This window comes from Lasioglossum baleicum, chromosome 6 (assembly GCF_051020765.1).
Source record: "Lasioglossum baleicum chromosome 6, iyLasBale1, whole genome shotgun sequence".
In the NCBI taxonomy this organism is placed as follows: domain Eukaryota; kingdom Metazoa; phylum Arthropoda; class Insecta; order Hymenoptera; family Halictidae; genus Lasioglossum; species Lasioglossum baleicum.
Genome location: NC_134934.1, coordinates 13,570,001 through 13,587,867, shown reverse-complemented (window position 1 = coordinate 13,587,867; position 17,867 = coordinate 13,570,001). Strand labels below are relative to the sequence as shown.

General features: G+C 36.3%; 2 protein-coding genes across 5 annotated transcripts; both read right to left on the bottom strand.

The window, feature by feature from the left end:
- Positions 1-1,341: 1,341 nt before the first annotated feature.
- On the bottom strand, positions 1,342-7,912 carry LOC143210116 (uncharacterized). The gene is made up of 6 exons (XM_076426662.1): positions 5,296-7,912; positions 4,712-5,211; positions 4,167-4,429; positions 3,683-4,078; positions 2,471-2,851; positions 1,342-2,368 (listed from the first exon to the last, which is right to left on the bottom strand). Exons 1-6 carry the CDS (start codon positions 6,338-6,340, stop codon positions 1,957-1,959), a joined length of 2,997 nt encoding a protein of 998 aa, XP_076282777.1. The 5' UTR covers positions 6,341-7,912; the 3' UTR covers positions 1,342-1,956.
- Positions 7,913-11,908: 3,996 nt separating this feature from the next.
- On the bottom strand, positions 11,909-17,816 carry Strump (WASH complex subunit strump). Of its 4 annotated transcripts, none has more exons than XM_076426666.1 (18): positions 17,517-17,816; positions 17,048-17,275; positions 16,836-16,938; positions 16,561-16,752; positions 16,137-16,351; positions 15,699-16,065; positions 15,335-15,610; positions 15,024-15,249; positions 14,688-14,923; positions 14,360-14,611; positions 14,109-14,291; positions 13,911-14,027; positions 13,661-13,833; positions 13,319-13,581; positions 13,063-13,246; positions 12,759-12,979; positions 12,537-12,690; positions 11,909-12,285 (listed from the first exon to the last, which is right to left on the bottom strand). In XM_076426666.1, the coding sequence occupies exons 2-18, from the start codon at positions 17,167-17,169 to the stop codon at positions 12,132-12,134; spliced, it is 3,438 nt and encodes a 1,145-aa protein (XP_076282781.1). In that variant the 5' UTR covers positions 17,170-17,275; positions 17,517-17,816; the 3' UTR covers positions 11,909-12,131. The 4 variants fall into 4 exon arrangements, with proteins under 4 accessions (XP_076282781.1, XP_076282783.1, XP_076282782.1 ...); XM_076426668.1 differs by having other exon boundaries at positions 17,545-17,816; XM_076426667.1 differs by lacking the exon at positions 17,517-17,816 and having other exon boundaries at positions 17,048-17,438.
- Positions 17,817-17,867: the final 51 nt, after the last annotated feature.

Sequence of the window (17,867 nt, the reverse complement as noted above, 5' to 3'; positions counted from 1 at the left end):
TATTAAACTGCTGAAAGTATTGTACGAGGTATTATATCATTTTTATATCGATAAAATGAAGAAAATCATATAAAATAGAAATATTTCAGGCCGGAAGAAAAATTCGTTTTCGAATTAGAATGGCTATTTTAAAATTATCACTTAGTAAGTGATACCTACATATTTAATAATGTAAACAGAGGTACTCTAAAGTTCCGCGTCCCCTTTTTATTTATTTGTACCGCGAAAGAGATTAAACTCTTTTCAACGTCGGAAGACACAAATTATAAATACAGTGCTATCTTAAATAGACTGCTGGGTTTTTTATGGAAAATAAAAATGATTTGCATCTGATTGCAAATGATCATTGCAAATGATTGCAAGATACAGGAGCGCTACATACACATCTGTATCTTACGGACCTATTTGAACTCGAACATTAAACATTTCTTCCGTCCTAGAAAAAGTCCATTCTATATTCATTGCTTTCTTTGTATGAATATCAAATTAATATAATACCTCATGCAATACCTAAATGTTTCGTAATTTTTAGTGACGCCTCAGAGTCACCATTCGAGTACTAAAAGTTAAAGAGTAGTTAACGGAAAAGACAGATCAATCAGAGCGCCGCTACAGCGGAAGGATTTCGGCTCAACTAATTCCAATGCCAACACCACGGTCCGATTGGTCTGTGTTTCTTGTTAATAACTCTTGAGCAAAACCGCGGAGAACATTTTCGCAAAGAAGAAAAGTGACTTTAAGGATGTACAAGATTTTTCGGACACGCTGTATACTTGTTTCGAATGGTTGCCGGTGACAGTATTATACAACTTCACCTGTTTGTGTGCAATAAACATAACATAAAAAGCAGCAATATAGGATAATGCACATTACACCGTGCACTTACGTTTCGTTATATTGAGTTCACGTTTGTTCCCTTAATCCCTTGCCGTATTTTAACGAGTTAGACTCGTCATTAAGATTTTAAACAAAGTCTAATAAATATGAATGTTACGCCTTTCTTTTTAAATAAAATAAAATTTTATTCGTTTGTAACCAATGTTTAAGCATTAAAATAAATGTAGCCATACAAAAAATATAAATTTTAAAAAAAATAATAATTCTTCGGGATAAAGACGTTTTAGTCGCTGTAACTATAAAGAAAATGGTACGGCAAAGGGTTAAGTGAAATTGTCCTATTATCCGCCGATGATCTACTTTCATTAACGGCCATTCTAATTAACATCTAATTTTGAATGCAATTGCGTTTGATGGGTGATGTTCTTTCTTTCGTTTTAATGATAACGTAAAGAATATATACTTAATCGGTTAACAAAATAGAAAAGAGGAGATTATAGATTATTTGTACAGGCGCGACATCTTATTGTCGTTTAATATCACCAAACTTGCTCGCATATCGTGCTTAAAAATGTTATACACCGGTGACAATAATATACGTTTTACATACTTCAACGAAATCTTTGTCGTTCATACATAAATAAGTTACATGTTTTGTTTTATGTTTTCGTGCGTTTGGCATTTTGTCCACGACGTAGTCCAGCAGTTCATTTACTTTTCCTTTTTTACCTTACTTCTACGGATCGCTATACTCGATCGATCCTTAAAAAAAAAAACTTCAATGCTCGAAATTCTCACATATACAATATATAATATTTTATACGTGAAAAGACGCACGCTTCTCTAAGTTCCAGCAATGAAGAAACTGTACAATAATGACGTTCGTTCAACATTGTGTCTGTTTACATATTATACCGAGAGAAAAAAGAAAAATCAAAAGATAAAATCTTGATATCGCGATTAGAACGATCTGCTCGATTAGAAACGTAACTGTCCCTAATACAACGTTCCTGTTCTGATATCACACGTTATCATTACTGCAGCTAATTACACGGTACATCTACGAAATATTTATGCAAGAAGGTACATATTTACCTTTAAGGCAGTAAAGCTGCGTTATTAAACTTTTGATCTTTTACGAGCAATCGCGTCTTCCACTGCTTTCAACTGTTTCAACAGTTCTTCCCGTCTCGAACTCGCTTTCTTAGCTGCTTTCGCTGCAGCCGCGGCGACGCTTGCTTTGCTATCAATCAAAGGTGGCGATTCTAACGGTCTCTTCTTTCCGGCCATCATACCGGACCGATCGATCTTTTTCACAGCCGTGGCATTGCTAGTTGGTTTCAGCGTCAGCTTGATCTGTTGTTTAGTTCCGCTCAGCTTCAGAGCATCGATACCTTTCGAATCTTTTCGCGTTATCGGCGGCGTTGAGCCTTTCCTGCGGCGTGTTTCGCTGGAAGAAGACGAGTAACTTGATTCGCTAGAGTCGCTACTGCTACCGCTGCTCTCTGATCCGGAACTGCTGTGCGAAGATCTGAAAAATATATGTTTATCAAAGTACCAAGTGATAAGATCCCAAATGTGTTCGTTAACCGTTGAAACCATGTGAATGACGAATGCTATTTGAAATGTTTACCTGGATCTTGATCGACTTTTGATAACCTTTGCCACAGCAGCTGCTGCTATAGCTGCTTTATCCCTTGCCTTCTCGTGATGACGCTGATGAGACGATAGAGGGCTTGGCGCAGGAGGGTTCAGCCCGGCACGTCGGTGCAACGTACCGGTTGTAGGTGAAATGGAACCTTTCGGTGGACGTGGAGAAGGAGCAGGTGGATTCATTAGCATGGCACCGCGTTGGGGCGCAACAGCTGCGACTGCCGGAGGATTTGAGGGTGGCGATGTTGCGACTGCTTTCCCTTTGCCAGCACCACGGGTTCTAGAGGGAGGGGATGGTGAACGGGACCTGGATAGGGAGTCGTAAGAACTGTAGCTAGATCGGCTCGAGCTACGGCTAGAACTAAAAAGAGCATACACGATACTTGTACGTTGTTGCACGGAAAAAATATTGAAAAAATTTCTGCCGGACGCGTATCTTTGCGAAAGAAACTAAAATATACAATTTTACGGGTTCTACGATAACTCTAACAGGTTTGGGCATTAATCAATTCTTGGTTCTTTGCTGTGACAGAGATCGTGAATGGATACTATTTCTTTATGGCCGCGTCGACTGCGCCGAACGTAGAAAAGGACAGCGAAGCTCGCGAGACCTCGGTTGCCGAGATGTGTAAACATAACTATGTACTTCTTGTATTTGGAAAATGAAGATTTGAATAACATATGATCTTATTCGGTTCTAGATGCTACGTTGAAACGTGAACATGACTTTTCTAGACAAGTAAGAATTTTGAGAACAGATGCGGCTTCATTATAAATATTTACGGACTCCAATTCCAAAGAAATTATACCCAAACCTGAACTCTAAATAGATTACCACGACTGGCGATCGTACGATAATTCGATCATTGTACAGCAGGCGAGAATAGTATTAGTTACGAATTCGTATTTGTTCTATGTACCAACGTTACAGTTTTTACGTGATCACCATAGTTCTAATTATAACGCGGTTTGTCGAGACTAGAAAATACTACTATACCAATAGAGGATGTTTTACTAATAAAGGCGTTACTCGAGTGGCCACCGCCGATTTTCGATTGGATTTCGGATTCGTGTCAAAGTCAAAATATTTCATTTGTGTTTGAAAGATTCATTAAAAAAATCAGAGAGACCGCTCGGATAACACCCATTTACAAGACAAATAAAATAGTAACAATTGTACCGTAATGTTTACCTTGTAGACGAATACGAAGAACCTGATGAATACGATTGCCTTCGTGAACGTCGAGACGACGTATTTCGTCGCACGGTACTCGGGGATTTCCGTCGCATCCAAGGATCCGCCCATTCATCTCCTCTACCCCTTTCCACTGGCGGTGGTTCTTCCTCCCGCCATGGTTTCGTTGGTGGAATACGTTCTACTATAACTTCCCTTGACGGACGCTTATGCTTTTTCTCATATTTCTCATAATACTCTCGTTCCCTGTCGCGTTCGCGTTCCCTTTCCCTTTCGCGATCTCTTGTGTGTGGCGGTGGAGAAACGGAATGGGGTGTTCCACGAGGTACATTATGGTAGTCGATTCGTTCTCGGTATTCCGTAACACGAGAATCTGCTTTATAATGTACTCTCCTGTAAAAAATAAATAAGTTTATCTTTTAAAGTGCAAAACGAGAAAAGAAAACTGAGCGAATCGTTTCATAGTGAACAAGAATGTTACCTATAATACTCTGGCGGTGGTGCTGCTGGTGGTGCATAGTAAGGATCAGGTTCTTCGACATACCGTTCAGGCGTAATCCTCGGCGCCGGTATCCTTCGAGGAGCCTCCCTAGGCGGCCACCTCTCGACGGGCGGTTCTGGGCTAGCTGCTCTGACATAGTAACCAGCTTCTCTATCTAATTCATCCTGACCTAAGCTTAGATTCATTTTCTTTTCTTCGAAGTCCATATCCGATTCTTTACGCTTGTTCGCTTTACGCATCATCTACGCGAAAATATAAATAATCATTAACGAGGTGTTCTTAATTTCAGAGTATATTTATATTAGGTCAGAGGGAACGTTCTGTCGTATTTTAAAGATAACATTTGTAACAACTTGTTGCCATCTTTCAGGTAACCTGTCGATTCCTGTTTCCCAATAACTCACTAGCAACACGTGTTTTTCATTTACAAGCAAAATGACCTGCTTATTTAAAAGACGATAGAACTTTCCTTCCAACCTAATACTTAGTGTATGTATAAGAATTTTGCGGTAACGAAAACTGACTTCTTTAGCGTGTCGTAATCCACGTTCCCACGCAGATTCGGTAGGGAGCTCCTCTACTTTAGGTGTGTGCGATGGCGCGCCACCATAATTACCAGGCAACGGTCGTACCATATTTGGTCTATCGATATGCGGTCTGAACTCGTGTTGTGTGGCAGCATGCGGTGGATACGTCATTGGCCTCACCATATCAAACATAGTGTAATTGCCCTTATCTGTTACGCCTGGATGTAAAAATCTACAACTGACACCCCACGTGCATTGACCGCGGTTGTAAAAACGACAAACAGGTCTCGGTTCTGTTTCTTCCGGTCGAGCATCGTCACCATCGCTCAGTTCGCCTTCCTCTAATTCTGACTCTGCTTTTTCCCCATCTTCTTCTCCTTCTTCTTTGTCATTTCCTTCGCCTCCGTCCTTCAACTTAATTTTATCTTTATCCTTATCCCTGTCCTTTCTATCTTTGTCATCTTTGCTGTCTTTAACATTTGGCCCATCCGTTTCACCTAAAAGTATCAGATTTATTTTTTACTTATGTTCAAATTGCATTTATTCTTTTTCGATGTCTTTGTAACTATTAAGTTCTATACCTTCGTCACGCTCATCCTTCCACTGACCGTCCGCTTCGAAGTCCAATTGCTCGCTTTCCTCTGTTAATCCAACTTGCGCGTTTTTGTCTTCTTTCTCTACTTTATCATCGTGATCTCTCTCTCCTCCGATGCGTCTATCCTCGTTTTGCTTATTTTCTTGAAGTTCCGATTCATGTTCCGCCGTACCATCAACTCCATCCATACTTTCAAGGTCAGAAACATCCGACAAATCTTCGCCGTGCGTAATCGGTGCTGGTTTCGATTTAGCTATAGACTCGGGCTCGTCTTCGATGTCTCCATCTGAAATTTGTTCTCCGTCTAATTCGTTAAATGAACCGCTTTTAATTGGTGGCGAATGAGGTGGTGAATGTTTCTCAGATTCTTGATCGTCCATTGTAGAAGCAGCACCCGACTTTGGAGAACTTCTTCCTGAAATTAATGATTTCGCTGAACTATGCCCAGATCTTGGCGATTTTGGCGAGCTTTGTCTTGATTCGCTATTTTTATAAGAATAAGATTTAGGAGAATTATCGGCGTATCTTTGCGCATCGACCTCCAGCTCAAATTGTTTTGGTTCTGTGTCCTCCAAGTGTAAAGACTTCGAGTCGTTAGGAGTAGATGGGCACGATCTCTCGTCCGGTATAGGCGAGCAAGATAAACTTCTATCGCTTCTGGGCGAATCCAAAGAGTTATTTCTCGAACGATATGATTTCGGTGTATTAGGCGGTGATTTTGATAAGCTACGCATAGATCTTGGAGAACCTTCTTCGCTAGGAGACGCTAACCCAGACCTTTGAGATTTTGGTGATATCGGAATATACGCTGGTGAGTTCGGTGTATACGCCGGCGATCGTGAATCCCTTTCGGACATAACAGACGCTGGAGATTTTCCTCTCGAAGAAATAGAACTTGCTCTCGACTTATGACCCGATACGGATGAACGATGCGAGTAGCATGGCGAAGCCACATTGTCGGCAGATGCAACTGCGTTTCTTCTTCCATCGTAACCCTCTGAGGAGGAACTTTCTGAACCAGAGTCTGACATGATGAATTATTCTAACCTGTAAACAAGTGATATTTTTACAGTGTTTGTAATGAAATTTGACGTAAGACTGGGACCACAGTTCAAACAAGTTATTAATCGCTCTTACTTGAGAGAAGTGAACTTTTTAGCCGTACCAACCGAATGTAGCACTGTAAAATCTGCATCAGTAGCAGCGCATGGCTTACCTGTATCAATAAGAACCTGTGCAGTACTCGCTCTTGAAGGCACAACGCGCGCGCTCCATACCGTGTCGAACATACTTTTTATATCACGTCGGTAACTTTTTTTACTAGCAAACTTTTTATACTTTATACTTGAACTGAACTTTTTGCACATATACAATACATACTGTTATTTTTCAGGATTTCTTGCCCGGAACTTTTTTGTTTACGTTTTAAACTTTTTCAACTCGAGCACAACACAAACTAATAAATACCGGTAAACCGCAAACCGTTTTTATACTGCACTAGAAACTATAGCGAACGGACTTTCAACCTGTAAGAATATCTTTTGGGCATATGGAACGATACAGAAAAAGGAAGAAAGGGAAAATTTAGGAAATGATAAATCAAAGTATTGTTTTTACCAACAGATGCAAAAGATAAGACTATGCAATGCTAATGTTCATTAGCCTATTTTTAAATTTACAAAAAAAAGAAGAAAGAAATACTTCGCTATTGTTAGGAAAGAGAACAGAAAAATTCAATAAAATATTTATAAGAGAATCAATTATGTTTTAATCATGAAAATTACTGATAAACTGGTAATCAATGTATAGAATTATACAAATTAGATCATTCTTCATTTAAATTCAAATTAATCATCTGCACCCGAAAAATTTATTATAATTGTAACTCGAAGAATGAACGAATTAGATTTGTCATATAACTTTAGTTAATTCGTTTGAGTATAATATCGTGAAAGTAATTATAAAATCTCGGCACGCTGTATCAACATGACAACATATTTTCATGAAATAATATTTCGACTTTGATTAACCTAAAAACAATTAAAGAGTAGCCAAACAAATGTAACAGAAATATTTCATTACGTAAAAATGTAACTGCTACTCAAACCTAATACACGTTAATCGTTACATTGAATACAAGTTCATTCGGGTATTTCCATGGTTGCATTGAGGTTAACACTGCATTGATTTTAGGTGTAACTGCAGCTGAACCTGTAAATCTCTGAACGGACGAATTCTCGGAAATTTGTAAAATATTTTGGAAAAAATACAAAATATTTGATGAATTCTGCTAAGAACGTGTTGTGGGATTCTTACCTTGGTTGCGCTAATGCCTGTAGGCCTGTGGAGACTATAAGGCTCCGAGGCTTTAGGCCGATGGCGTCACCCAGATAAAACGGTTCGACTTTTCAGGTGCGTCCTCGTTTTACCGTTTTTTCTGAATAACTCTATCCAATGATGGAACGTTGTTAATTCCAAAACTAATTAGCCACGGCAGAATCAGTCTTAATAAGGACAAAGCACAAACGAAAAATTCGTGGAACGTAGGAATCGAAAGTCCTCCATTACTGTAAATGTAAACCACGAATTACCTTTAGATGGTATGTTCCGAAATTATACGGACCCTTTGTTTTGTACTGTTTTCCACCGTTTTGTGACTGGTTTTCCTGGTTTTGTGACTGTTTTGTGACGTTCTCGAAACTTTCAGGTTGGTAACAGAGTATATTGGAAAAAATCGACTTTTTCGAGAGGGACAACCAATTTATTCGGCAATATATATATATCGTAATATATTTAAATTATATAAGTAAAATTGCATTTTCTACAGTTATCATTTGATTATATTTCTTCTTTCTCAACTTTTCAAATTAACATAAATACTTCAATTGTACTTATTAGATATTGCCGCGATCTAATTAAATCCAGTTGATTTAAATTTCCCGCGTGCCGCATCAAAAACACCGTCCGGAGTGTCGCCTCTTGTTGTAGCCTCACTGTTTGGTACTTACAGAATTCGACAGAATTATTCAGATATTTTTTACTTGCTATATATGTATTTGGATTTGATAAGGACTTTTACGAAATGCAATACATATTATAATGTACATCTCAAAATTCTACCAATCATAAGTCAGTTCACGATGAAACACATAGCGTGTTCCATTCTTTACAGAGGTTTCTCATCAAAATGAATTCCAACGAAAATTGTTAATTAATGCGTTTACTAATACATACTTAACAGTTACAATGAAGTATTTACCAGAGATCTGTATTTACATGGAAATGCTTTGTAGGGGTAAAAGTAGGCTGTGATCAGCTGTGATCAAACTCAATCAAACTATTATATATATATATATATATATATATAGATATAATAGATTAACATCAATTAACATCCTACCATAGACTTGCGCGGTCTGTACGAAGCGCTAAAGCCTACAATGGTAGCCGGGTGGATCTCTATCTCACTCGCACACCGATAGTTTGTGGGGGCGCAGCGAGCCAGTCAACTCCAGTCAACTCTCACTTCCTACGCACTCCCCACTTTCATTGGACGAATCTCTCCCCACCAACTCGTCAATTAGAAAGAGAGCGGGCTACACCTGACTATTGTTCTCTCTCTCACTCTTTATACCCCGCGCCGCCATTGTAGGCTTTAGCGTTAACATTATAGTCCATTTAATTTTTTTATTACACATGAAAAAATTCAATTTTATTCTTGTATTTCAAGTTTGTAGTCTCGTGCAGACAAAAGATTACAATCTTTTTTTCTAAAGAAAAACTGAACAAACCAAAATAATACATCAACGGTACTAAATAATTGTTAACATCGCAGATTTATTAAACTATAATATGTATAACTAGAAATTGTATATATATCATTTGTTCATTGAATAATTTATTTATGATAGCCATGTTGTTCTGTCAAGATTAGAACGATCTGTCATCGATGCTAAATCATCAGCACGTCCATCCATTAATAATTCCGTTACTTTTGAAGCGAAAGCTGGATTTGCTTTCATTTGTTGAAGCAGCCATTCTACAGGTATTCTAAAAGCAAAAACGTCGTACAACTTGTATGCGTGTGTATACGCACACGAGGATTGTAAGGGTTGGGCTTGGGCGGCCTCAAACCATTCCTCGATAATGCAAAATTGATAATGCACAATTCACAATAGCTAAATAGATATAAAAGATCAATCCAGCGCGCAAGTATCTCAAAGTGGCCTACTTTTACGTTTTCGAGGCGTATTTTGAATTATTCGGCAGCATGTATATAGCTGTCGCAGCTTTATGAAAATATTGCTAAATTTCCGGATAGTGCAAATTACGCTGCCGAATAATGCAAATTACGCCTCGTAAACGTAAAAATAGGACTTTTAAGGGCGATCGCGGCCTAGATTGATCGTTTATTTCGCACTTTTGACTATTGAAAAACCCCATCGTTGCCATCATCGAGAAATGAGAACTCTCTACCCCCTTTATAAAGAGCTATTCGAACATTTCATATGAACGTACCCCTGAGGGAAATATCGTAGAAGTGTAAATAAAATCCGTTCGTTTTTATTAATATTGGAGACATCAGCAGTGTCTTGCCTTTTCCCGAAGCCGTATGCAATGGATATCTTTTCTGGTTTAAATCCACGAATGACCCGCATTCTCGCAGCATGTTTCACGAAGTGAGAGAAATTACGGTGCCTAGGTGTCGCAACGATCATTCCGGCGGCAAAAGCCAAAATGATGATTATAGATGGTCGCATGGTATTCTAATATTAAAAAATTGTTACGATTACAATTTCATAATGGTTAATAACAGATATATTAGTAGAAAAATTGATTGTCTTTGCCCAGAAGAAACAAATGGATCTGACGAAAATCCAGTAACATATGTTTGCACTCGTTTTTAAAAAGAAACTGATATTGTAACTTATTTGAATAATTGTGATAATATGCTTCTATCTGGGCCCTTTTGTATATTTTTGATGGTTTTATAGAATGATAGAGACGAAATGATAATCACATCGAGCGTAGACTACGCTCACATGACAACGCAGCTATATATAATCAGGAAATTATACGGATGTTTATATATGCAATTTTGCAATTTTTGTAGACGAATTTTAAGACAGTGAATAAAATACTGTTATTTTCAGTAATAGTTGTAGTCTTTGTAGATCTGAAATAAATAAAAATTGTACTAAATTCTGTCTTGTACTAAATTTTATATTCTACCATTTTTTGAAAATTATCAGAAGCCATATAAATATGCATAAGATCCGCAGTCTACTAATCAGGTTTAAATATCACAACCACTCTTTCCGAAATTAACGGTATGATTTCGTCTCCATTTCTTACGTTAATCTTATACAATTACGAAGAAGATGAACTTGTTACGAGAGAGATTATAGAAATTAAAAATATTAACGGGTGTGTACAAATTTATATATATATATACAATATATGTATGTACTAAGAATTTGTAAAACTTGTAATGTATAAATAGCAATTATACTTACAATTCAGCAGCGAATCTATTACAAGATGAATATATGTATATATACGTTTCGTATACTTACGTGGACAATTTAACATTGCTATATACATTTTTGTATTATATATACATATGGAATACTATTATAAGTATATTGATATTCGCTAAATAAAATGAAAGTCGAACTAGACTGAATGTACGTGACATGAAACGAAAGATGCACTTGTTACAACCGAGAAGAAGTTCGAACGTGTAATCTTCCGCGAATATTTAAATTTCAAATTTAACGGACGCTTTGAATCCATGATATCGTATTCGAGGACATTCAACGTGAACTATAGGCAAGCAGAATAGTCTTGTAACAGCACGTAAAAGGGACTGAGCTGGAAATTTATCGCAGTTCCTTTTGTATCAGGCCGCCGACAACCGCCGTTGTAGCCGCCGTTGTAGCCGCCGTTGTAGCCGCCTGTAGCCGCCTTCGTCGGCGTCAATTGCGTCAATGGCGTCGTCGCCGCCGATACTTCACCTATTTCTATAAAATTTTACTTATATTTTAAAATAATTAATATTCTAGGGGATGTAAAAATATTCTCTCCGATCGCGCAATTTTTACATCCGTATAAAATATACTATTAAAGATTTAAACATTACTTTCTAATGAATCGTAAAAATGGTGCAACTTTCGGCGCCTTCAACGTTCTCCCGGCGGCCGTTCTAGCCGACGAAGCCGCCTACGTTCGCGAAATTGCGGTATTCAAGCAAATATACAACGTAAATGAAGGCGAATACGTTATAATTTCGTACAGCGATGACGATTCTTGTAATTCGATTTGTTAATGTCGGTTCAGATGTAATCCTGTACATAAAACCTGTACATAAGCGACACATCACCGCCGATTGCGGTATATCGCACCCTTTGCCGCCGATGCGTATACCAATTCCCAATGCAGATGTTGACAATAACGACCCACACATTCGTGGAAGTATTGTCATCATGCCAACGTAATCTTATTAAGTAGTTATAGTCCATTTTAACGGATTATAAATTCAAGACTATTTGATTAAACATTCTTCGGTTTCTTCGAACAAATAATTCAATAAGAGAAAATTTTTATAGTAATAATAGAATTTTATTCCTTATATCATTTAACAATAATTCATACAATATATATATATATATGTATATGCACTGCAATAAGTACACGTATAAAATACAAATTCATGTGCGAACATATGTACAAAATAGAGAATATCCATATTCTTTTATATGTACTGTAACAAAATGTAAGTTGGTTTTATACAAAAAATTCTGTTACACGAGAAGCTTTTAGCTACTTGGTAATCTTCATTTGGAGATGATCCATTACGATCACTGGAATTTCTTTAAGTATAAATGAGCGTGGTAAACCGGAAAATTTTGTAAACAGCTCCAAAATATGTAAAATATTCGAACCTTCGGTATTTCCGTCGCTTCCGGTTTTTGCGCTGTTGAATAGAATATTAAGAATATTAATTTTAATGAATAGACTGGGGAAGTTTATGCGATTTTTAAGAAGGGGGAGCAAATGAAATATTATTTTCAGTGGTAGTAGCCTTTGTAGATCTGAAATACATCAAAATTTCACTAAATTCTGTCGAAGGATATATTTTGGCATTTTTTGAAAATTTTCAGAAACCATAAATGCTTAAAGATCCGCAGTCTATTAATGAATGTTCATAGATTACTGTTTTTATACCTGTCAGCTGCAACGCAGGAGGTAACATATGTACAAAGATATTTAACATAGTTGGCCATTGCGGCAAAAGTGAACTGGCGTAAAATCGTTTGTATCCCGATCGTAAATATTACAGTGTCTAGAGGATCTTGAGACTTTTTACTCACAAGACTACCTATAATATATTATATTTATTATTATTTTTGCATGCCGAGAAGCTTGCAAATGTAAAATACTGATTACCTGCATTTTTGCAATAGTACACCTTAGGTAATTGAGACACAGTAAGTAAAAACAGAATCAGCGCGATATTATTTAAGTTCGGTGACTTAATATAGACATTGTTATGGCAATTACTTATGCCAGCCCAATCTAATCTGACATTCAGTTCTCGCAGCAGTTCGTTTCGTTTAGTCTCGTTTTGATCACAATTGTTTCCTTTACTAATTTCAAATAAAATAGCCCTATAAATTAGAAAAGTACGATGTATAAAAATATATTGCTAGATTACGAGACGACGAATTTATTAAGAAATATTTCTATGTACGCATTCAATGTTTGAAGTGCCGCTTCCATGTGTTTAGCTTCAAATTTGCAGGTAGTATTTAATTCGTACGCTATCTTCTTTTTAAGAAGCTGATAGTGTCCAATTTTCGATACCCATTCGAGCAATTGAGGACAGAATTTATTCGCATGAGTAGCCACTGCGCTATGAAGTTTTGGCAAATTACCTGGGCGCATATATTAAACAAAGTTAACTGAGTAAGTATTTTTAGATGTTCGATACGTTGAGCTACAAATACCTTTAATTATATCCGAGGAATTTAAAATCGGTTCGAAGTAATCTAAGGTAGATGTCCAAGTTTTATTGCGAAGATTCCTTTCTATGTAACGAATCATACTATCTAGTTCAGTAACGATATAAAATGAGATAAGTTTATCGAGTCCTGTTAAGCCGGGTGTGCCTATCGCTTCTACTATTTTTGAAAATATTTTATAATTTAGAACCTCTGCTTGTGTTTTCAGATCATACCATGCGAGGGAATGTTCGATGTAGATAGTTGTTCTAAAAATACATATGTAAATGTGCATATAATGCTGTGTTGAAAAAAGGTAACGGAAGTTACGAATAGAAAATAATTTACCTAGGATCAGTTATACGAACAAGTTCACGAGCAAGTCTACCGATAAAAGTTGTAGAATTATTATCTAATACAGACGTATATTTGTCTTCTTGATAAAATCTAGATGATCTCTCTGGTGTCCAAGAAGAACCTATACATTCATCTTCCACTGCATTATTTATAATGTATGTTATCTATAAATAGAAAATAAATTTATATTGTTACAAATATAATTAAATATCCCATATTACGTACGTACAAATTTACTTACTTCTTCGTGCCATATCTTTAAGCTATTGATGTTTATATAATCTTGAATATATTGAAAAGATTTACGATAACCATCCATAATTGCGGCTAAATTATTCAGTTTCTGTAGTATTGATACCTAAAGCAACGCATTAAAACAAAAACATTCTCAGCACTGACGTTCGAGTAGAAAACTAAATACATATTATTTAGATTGTACCTTTGATTTTGGTTCGAAAACAAGGCCATTGTCTAAGGCTACTGTGACTTTTTTTACCAATTCTTGCCGTATACCATCTTCTAATAAACGATGAGAATCGACTCTCAATACTCCCAAGGGAACGCTTCTCAAAGATAATACACCTTTCGTGAACACTGACACAGCGTACGTCAACTTAGCCATCTAAAATAGATTTAGATTTTTATTTGATATTCTTTGTAATAATTAAAACATGAAAAATTCGAACACACTTTTAATCTATCGTCTAGCTGTGAATATTCTTTTAATTTATCTTTTGGTAACCTAGTAGGAATTTCCTTGAAAGCGTTTGTTTCAAGGTGTACAATCTGAGCGAGTAAACCGAACACAGTCTCTGGTATTATTTGTAAAACGCGCCTTGCATATTTTTCTAATTCTCTACTATAGTACTGAGATACTGACGATAGATCTGCGCTACGCGCTTGATTCACTCTCAATAACGGAGTTTCCAATGCCGAAGCCATCTAAAAATTAATAAGATATAAATATTTCCATAATAAATAGAATGTTTCCATACTATGTACAAAACTGGAAATTTACTTTTAAGAACAACGCTTTTAATTTAATTACGGTAGGAGGACTTTCTTTGATGCTGGCTTGCATCGTTTCGATAAAAGATTCCATTATATTCCATGCATAGCAACAATCTGTTACTATATTTAAGCTGATCATAGTGTCTTCCGTAATACTTCCCGTGCGTAACATATTGTGTAATATTTCACGCGTATCGGCTAGATACTGAGATATATGTAAATTACTTTCCAATTGATGAAATTCTGGAATCGTTTCAATTCAAATGATCATAATTAGTTGTAGATCAATATAACTCTAACAACAGAATGTACGATAAAAGACAAAAAAGATGAAAGAGTTTACCTTGCACTTCTTCCAATGCCGGTAACAATTGTACTATTTTCCGTCCATCTTCTTGTTGTAACGATTCGATATGCTTACTAATCTCCATAAACCATGCATGTAGATTTTGATTTTTCTCGATACCGTCGAAAGTTTTATTACCTCCAAATATTTGAGCAAGGTCTGTTATTCTCTCGACACATATTCCTTTATCTCTAATCCATTTAGTTTCTTTACCAAACAACAACTAAAATTAATTGATCAACATTATTGTACCACGTATCATTGATTTTATGTGCGACGATATAATATAAAAAATATTGTACTCGTACATCTTTATATAGCTGTTTGACATCTTGTTCGATCTGAGCTGTATTTAATAATAGTTGAAGACAATCAACTGTTGTATATTTACTTTCATTCACTACTAACTGTCTGAGCATACGCGTACGTTTCGAATCCTCCAGCGATATAGTCGACATTGCTGTATGTAAAAGTATCCAATGTAAAGTTACATTACATTCTTTTACTAACTTTACAAGGGATCCTATTGCACTGTCGTCTAAAGTGCCCGCTAACTGTACTTCCTCTGTTTCCGATATCAATTTCTAAAATATAATTCTAGCGTCAAATATATAAAGAGAAATATAGCTTATTAATTTAAAATGTTCATTCAAAAATTCGAAACATAACTACCTTCATTTTCTGACCATATTTTTGGGAGATTACTTTAACATTAGACGAGTCAAGTGTATTATTCAGAGCTGTCCTTGCAGCTTTATACGGAGACCACCAATCGCACAAATTTATCACTATTCCCATGTAAATGCTGATCACCCAATTATCGGGGAAGAATCTGTCTACGATCTCTCTCATCATGGCTGTATGCGTATGTAACATGCTTGGCTTAAACGATAAAATAACAACCAACATCGAGGCTTGATTAGAAAGAGCAGTACTGCGATGTTCTGGATGTGGGAAAGCAAGACTTTGGTTATATATTTCATCCGAACGTAAACGTCCGATAAGATGTTCTATTAGGGATTCATTTAACACTATTCTCCTGAAACATACGTGTTAATATATGAAAGTATTATAGGTACCGGAGCACCTAAAAGAATTTAGATAGCTTACTTAAAATATTCCTCGGGATAATTTGTAGGTCTTTTATTGGAATTTTTAGAAAATCCTGTTGAACGAAGTAACATACATATGTCATCTACACTTGTGGAAGATGACCGTTGAGCATTATATCGATAATATGATACTAACAGTCTTTCTCGTATGCATCCTTCAAAATGGTAATCCACCAAAAGAAGCATGACTCCATATAAATATACTCCTTCACACTGTAAATATAAATCATATCCATATATAAGAAAAAGCTTATTGAAATCTTACCGAACATTTCGGTAAACATTTAATAAACTATTGATAATATTGTATGAGGAATTATATCAGTTTTATATTGATAAAATGAAAAAAATTTTGGAATTAGAATAGCTCTGAGTGCAAAGGATTAAACTACTATACCGTATAGATTAAATTATTGCGTTACCATTAATTGTCGTCCTTCCTCGTTCAGCATGATAGAATCTATAGATTGATGAATATAGATTCCATCTCCTAATTCATCTACATACGTGTTTAAATCAGTAATGTACTTGTGTATGCTTTCAAATGCTAAATAAAATCTGGAAATGATATCTGAATAATTGTTTCGCAAATCCTCGTCGGTCTCTTGAAGAACCTATACAGTTGTTTATTGTTGAGATGAAAATTATATTTGCATTCATGTATGTATATATATACATCCTATACACTTTTACTTACTGGATCATTTTCTATTTTTTGTTCGTAAATATTAACCGATTTGAAATATGCAAAGTCAATTATAATCGATCCATATTTTTGTATTATCTGCTTTGAATCTAAACTGTAAAGTGGAAGGGCTACGTTAATTCCAACAAGAGATCAACATGTAATAACCGTTACAAGAACGATATTTATTTTATTCATAATTAACGATAATAATAATAGATAACCTAAATACTGGCGGCACATAATCCTTTAATCTCATCAACTCCGCTATAATAGCATTTCCACGGGACACCAAACGCAATAAATTTTGCCCGCAAATATTGTTAGTTGCCAAGAAATCACCCATTTTAAAGGACTGTATATTTTCATAAAAACCACAGATAACTCATCAGCATTTCAGTTATAACAAACGTCAAAACGTCAACGCTCACGTTGAAAGGCTGTATCTGTAACTGTATCAAAAAGAACTGTCAAGGAAATTCAATATGTAATCAGTAATCGCACACAATTTACGTATTCAATTAGATAAAGTGTGTAAAAATACTGTAAAAGAAACAAATCAATTCAAGCATATAATTGCATATAATGCTTATTTAATTTTTTAAATATTGTTAAAAAGTACATTGATATAATATATGTATATGTGTATATATATGTATATATACATATATATATATATATATATATTTATACCCAGACAGCACAGTCTGACAGAGCCTACCCTGCCTACCACCGGACCCAGCCAGCAGAGCCCCTGACCCTGACCTACAGGTTACGGGCAAACACAACGCTTGGAGCTGCGTCGAGACCAGTCGAGACCCAGACAGGCCGATTCAGCCGGGCACCTGTGCACAAAATGGCGCGAATATCACCTGCAGGGGGCTCGAGCCCAGGGCCTGCCGTCCGGGCTGGGATTCAGCCTGTTTTTGAGAGGGTAGCACGGTATCACACTAATGTGACCAATCAGTGCTTCGATTGAGCCCAACTTTCCTCGCGCATGCACGACACAGGGCGGGTCGCATCAATGTGGCAGTACTGTGCAAA

What these genes read in the sequence shown, in the direction of transcription:
- LOC143210116 (XM_076426662.1), bottom strand. Translation starts at nt 6,340, where the DNA reads ATGTCAGACTCTGGTTCAGAAAGTTCCTCCTCAGAGGGTTACGATGGA. An exon ending in GATTACGACACGCTAAAGAA is followed by an intron (nt 4,430 to 4,711) that starts GTCAGTTTTCGT and finishes ATTTTCGCGTAG; the next exon opens with ATGATGCGTAAAGCGAACAA. An exon ending in AAAAGTCGATCAAGATCCAG is followed by an intron (nt 2,369 to 2,470) that starts GTAAACATTTCA and finishes TATATTTTTCAG; the next exon opens with ATCTTCGCACAGCAGTTCCG.
- Strump (XM_076426666.1), bottom strand. Translation starts at nt 17,169, where the DNA reads ATGGGTGATTTCTTGGCAACTAACAATATTTGCGGGCAAAATTTATTG. An exon ending in AAAAAATAGAAAATGATCCA is followed by an intron (nt 16,753 to 16,835) that starts GTAAGTAAAAGT and finishes ACAACTGTATAG; the next exon opens with GTTCTTCAAGAGACCGACGA. An exon ending in AGCTAGACGATAGATTAAAA is followed by an intron (nt 14,292 to 14,359) that starts GTGTGTTCGAAT and finishes AATCTATTTTAG; the next exon opens with ATGGCTAAGTTGACGTACGC.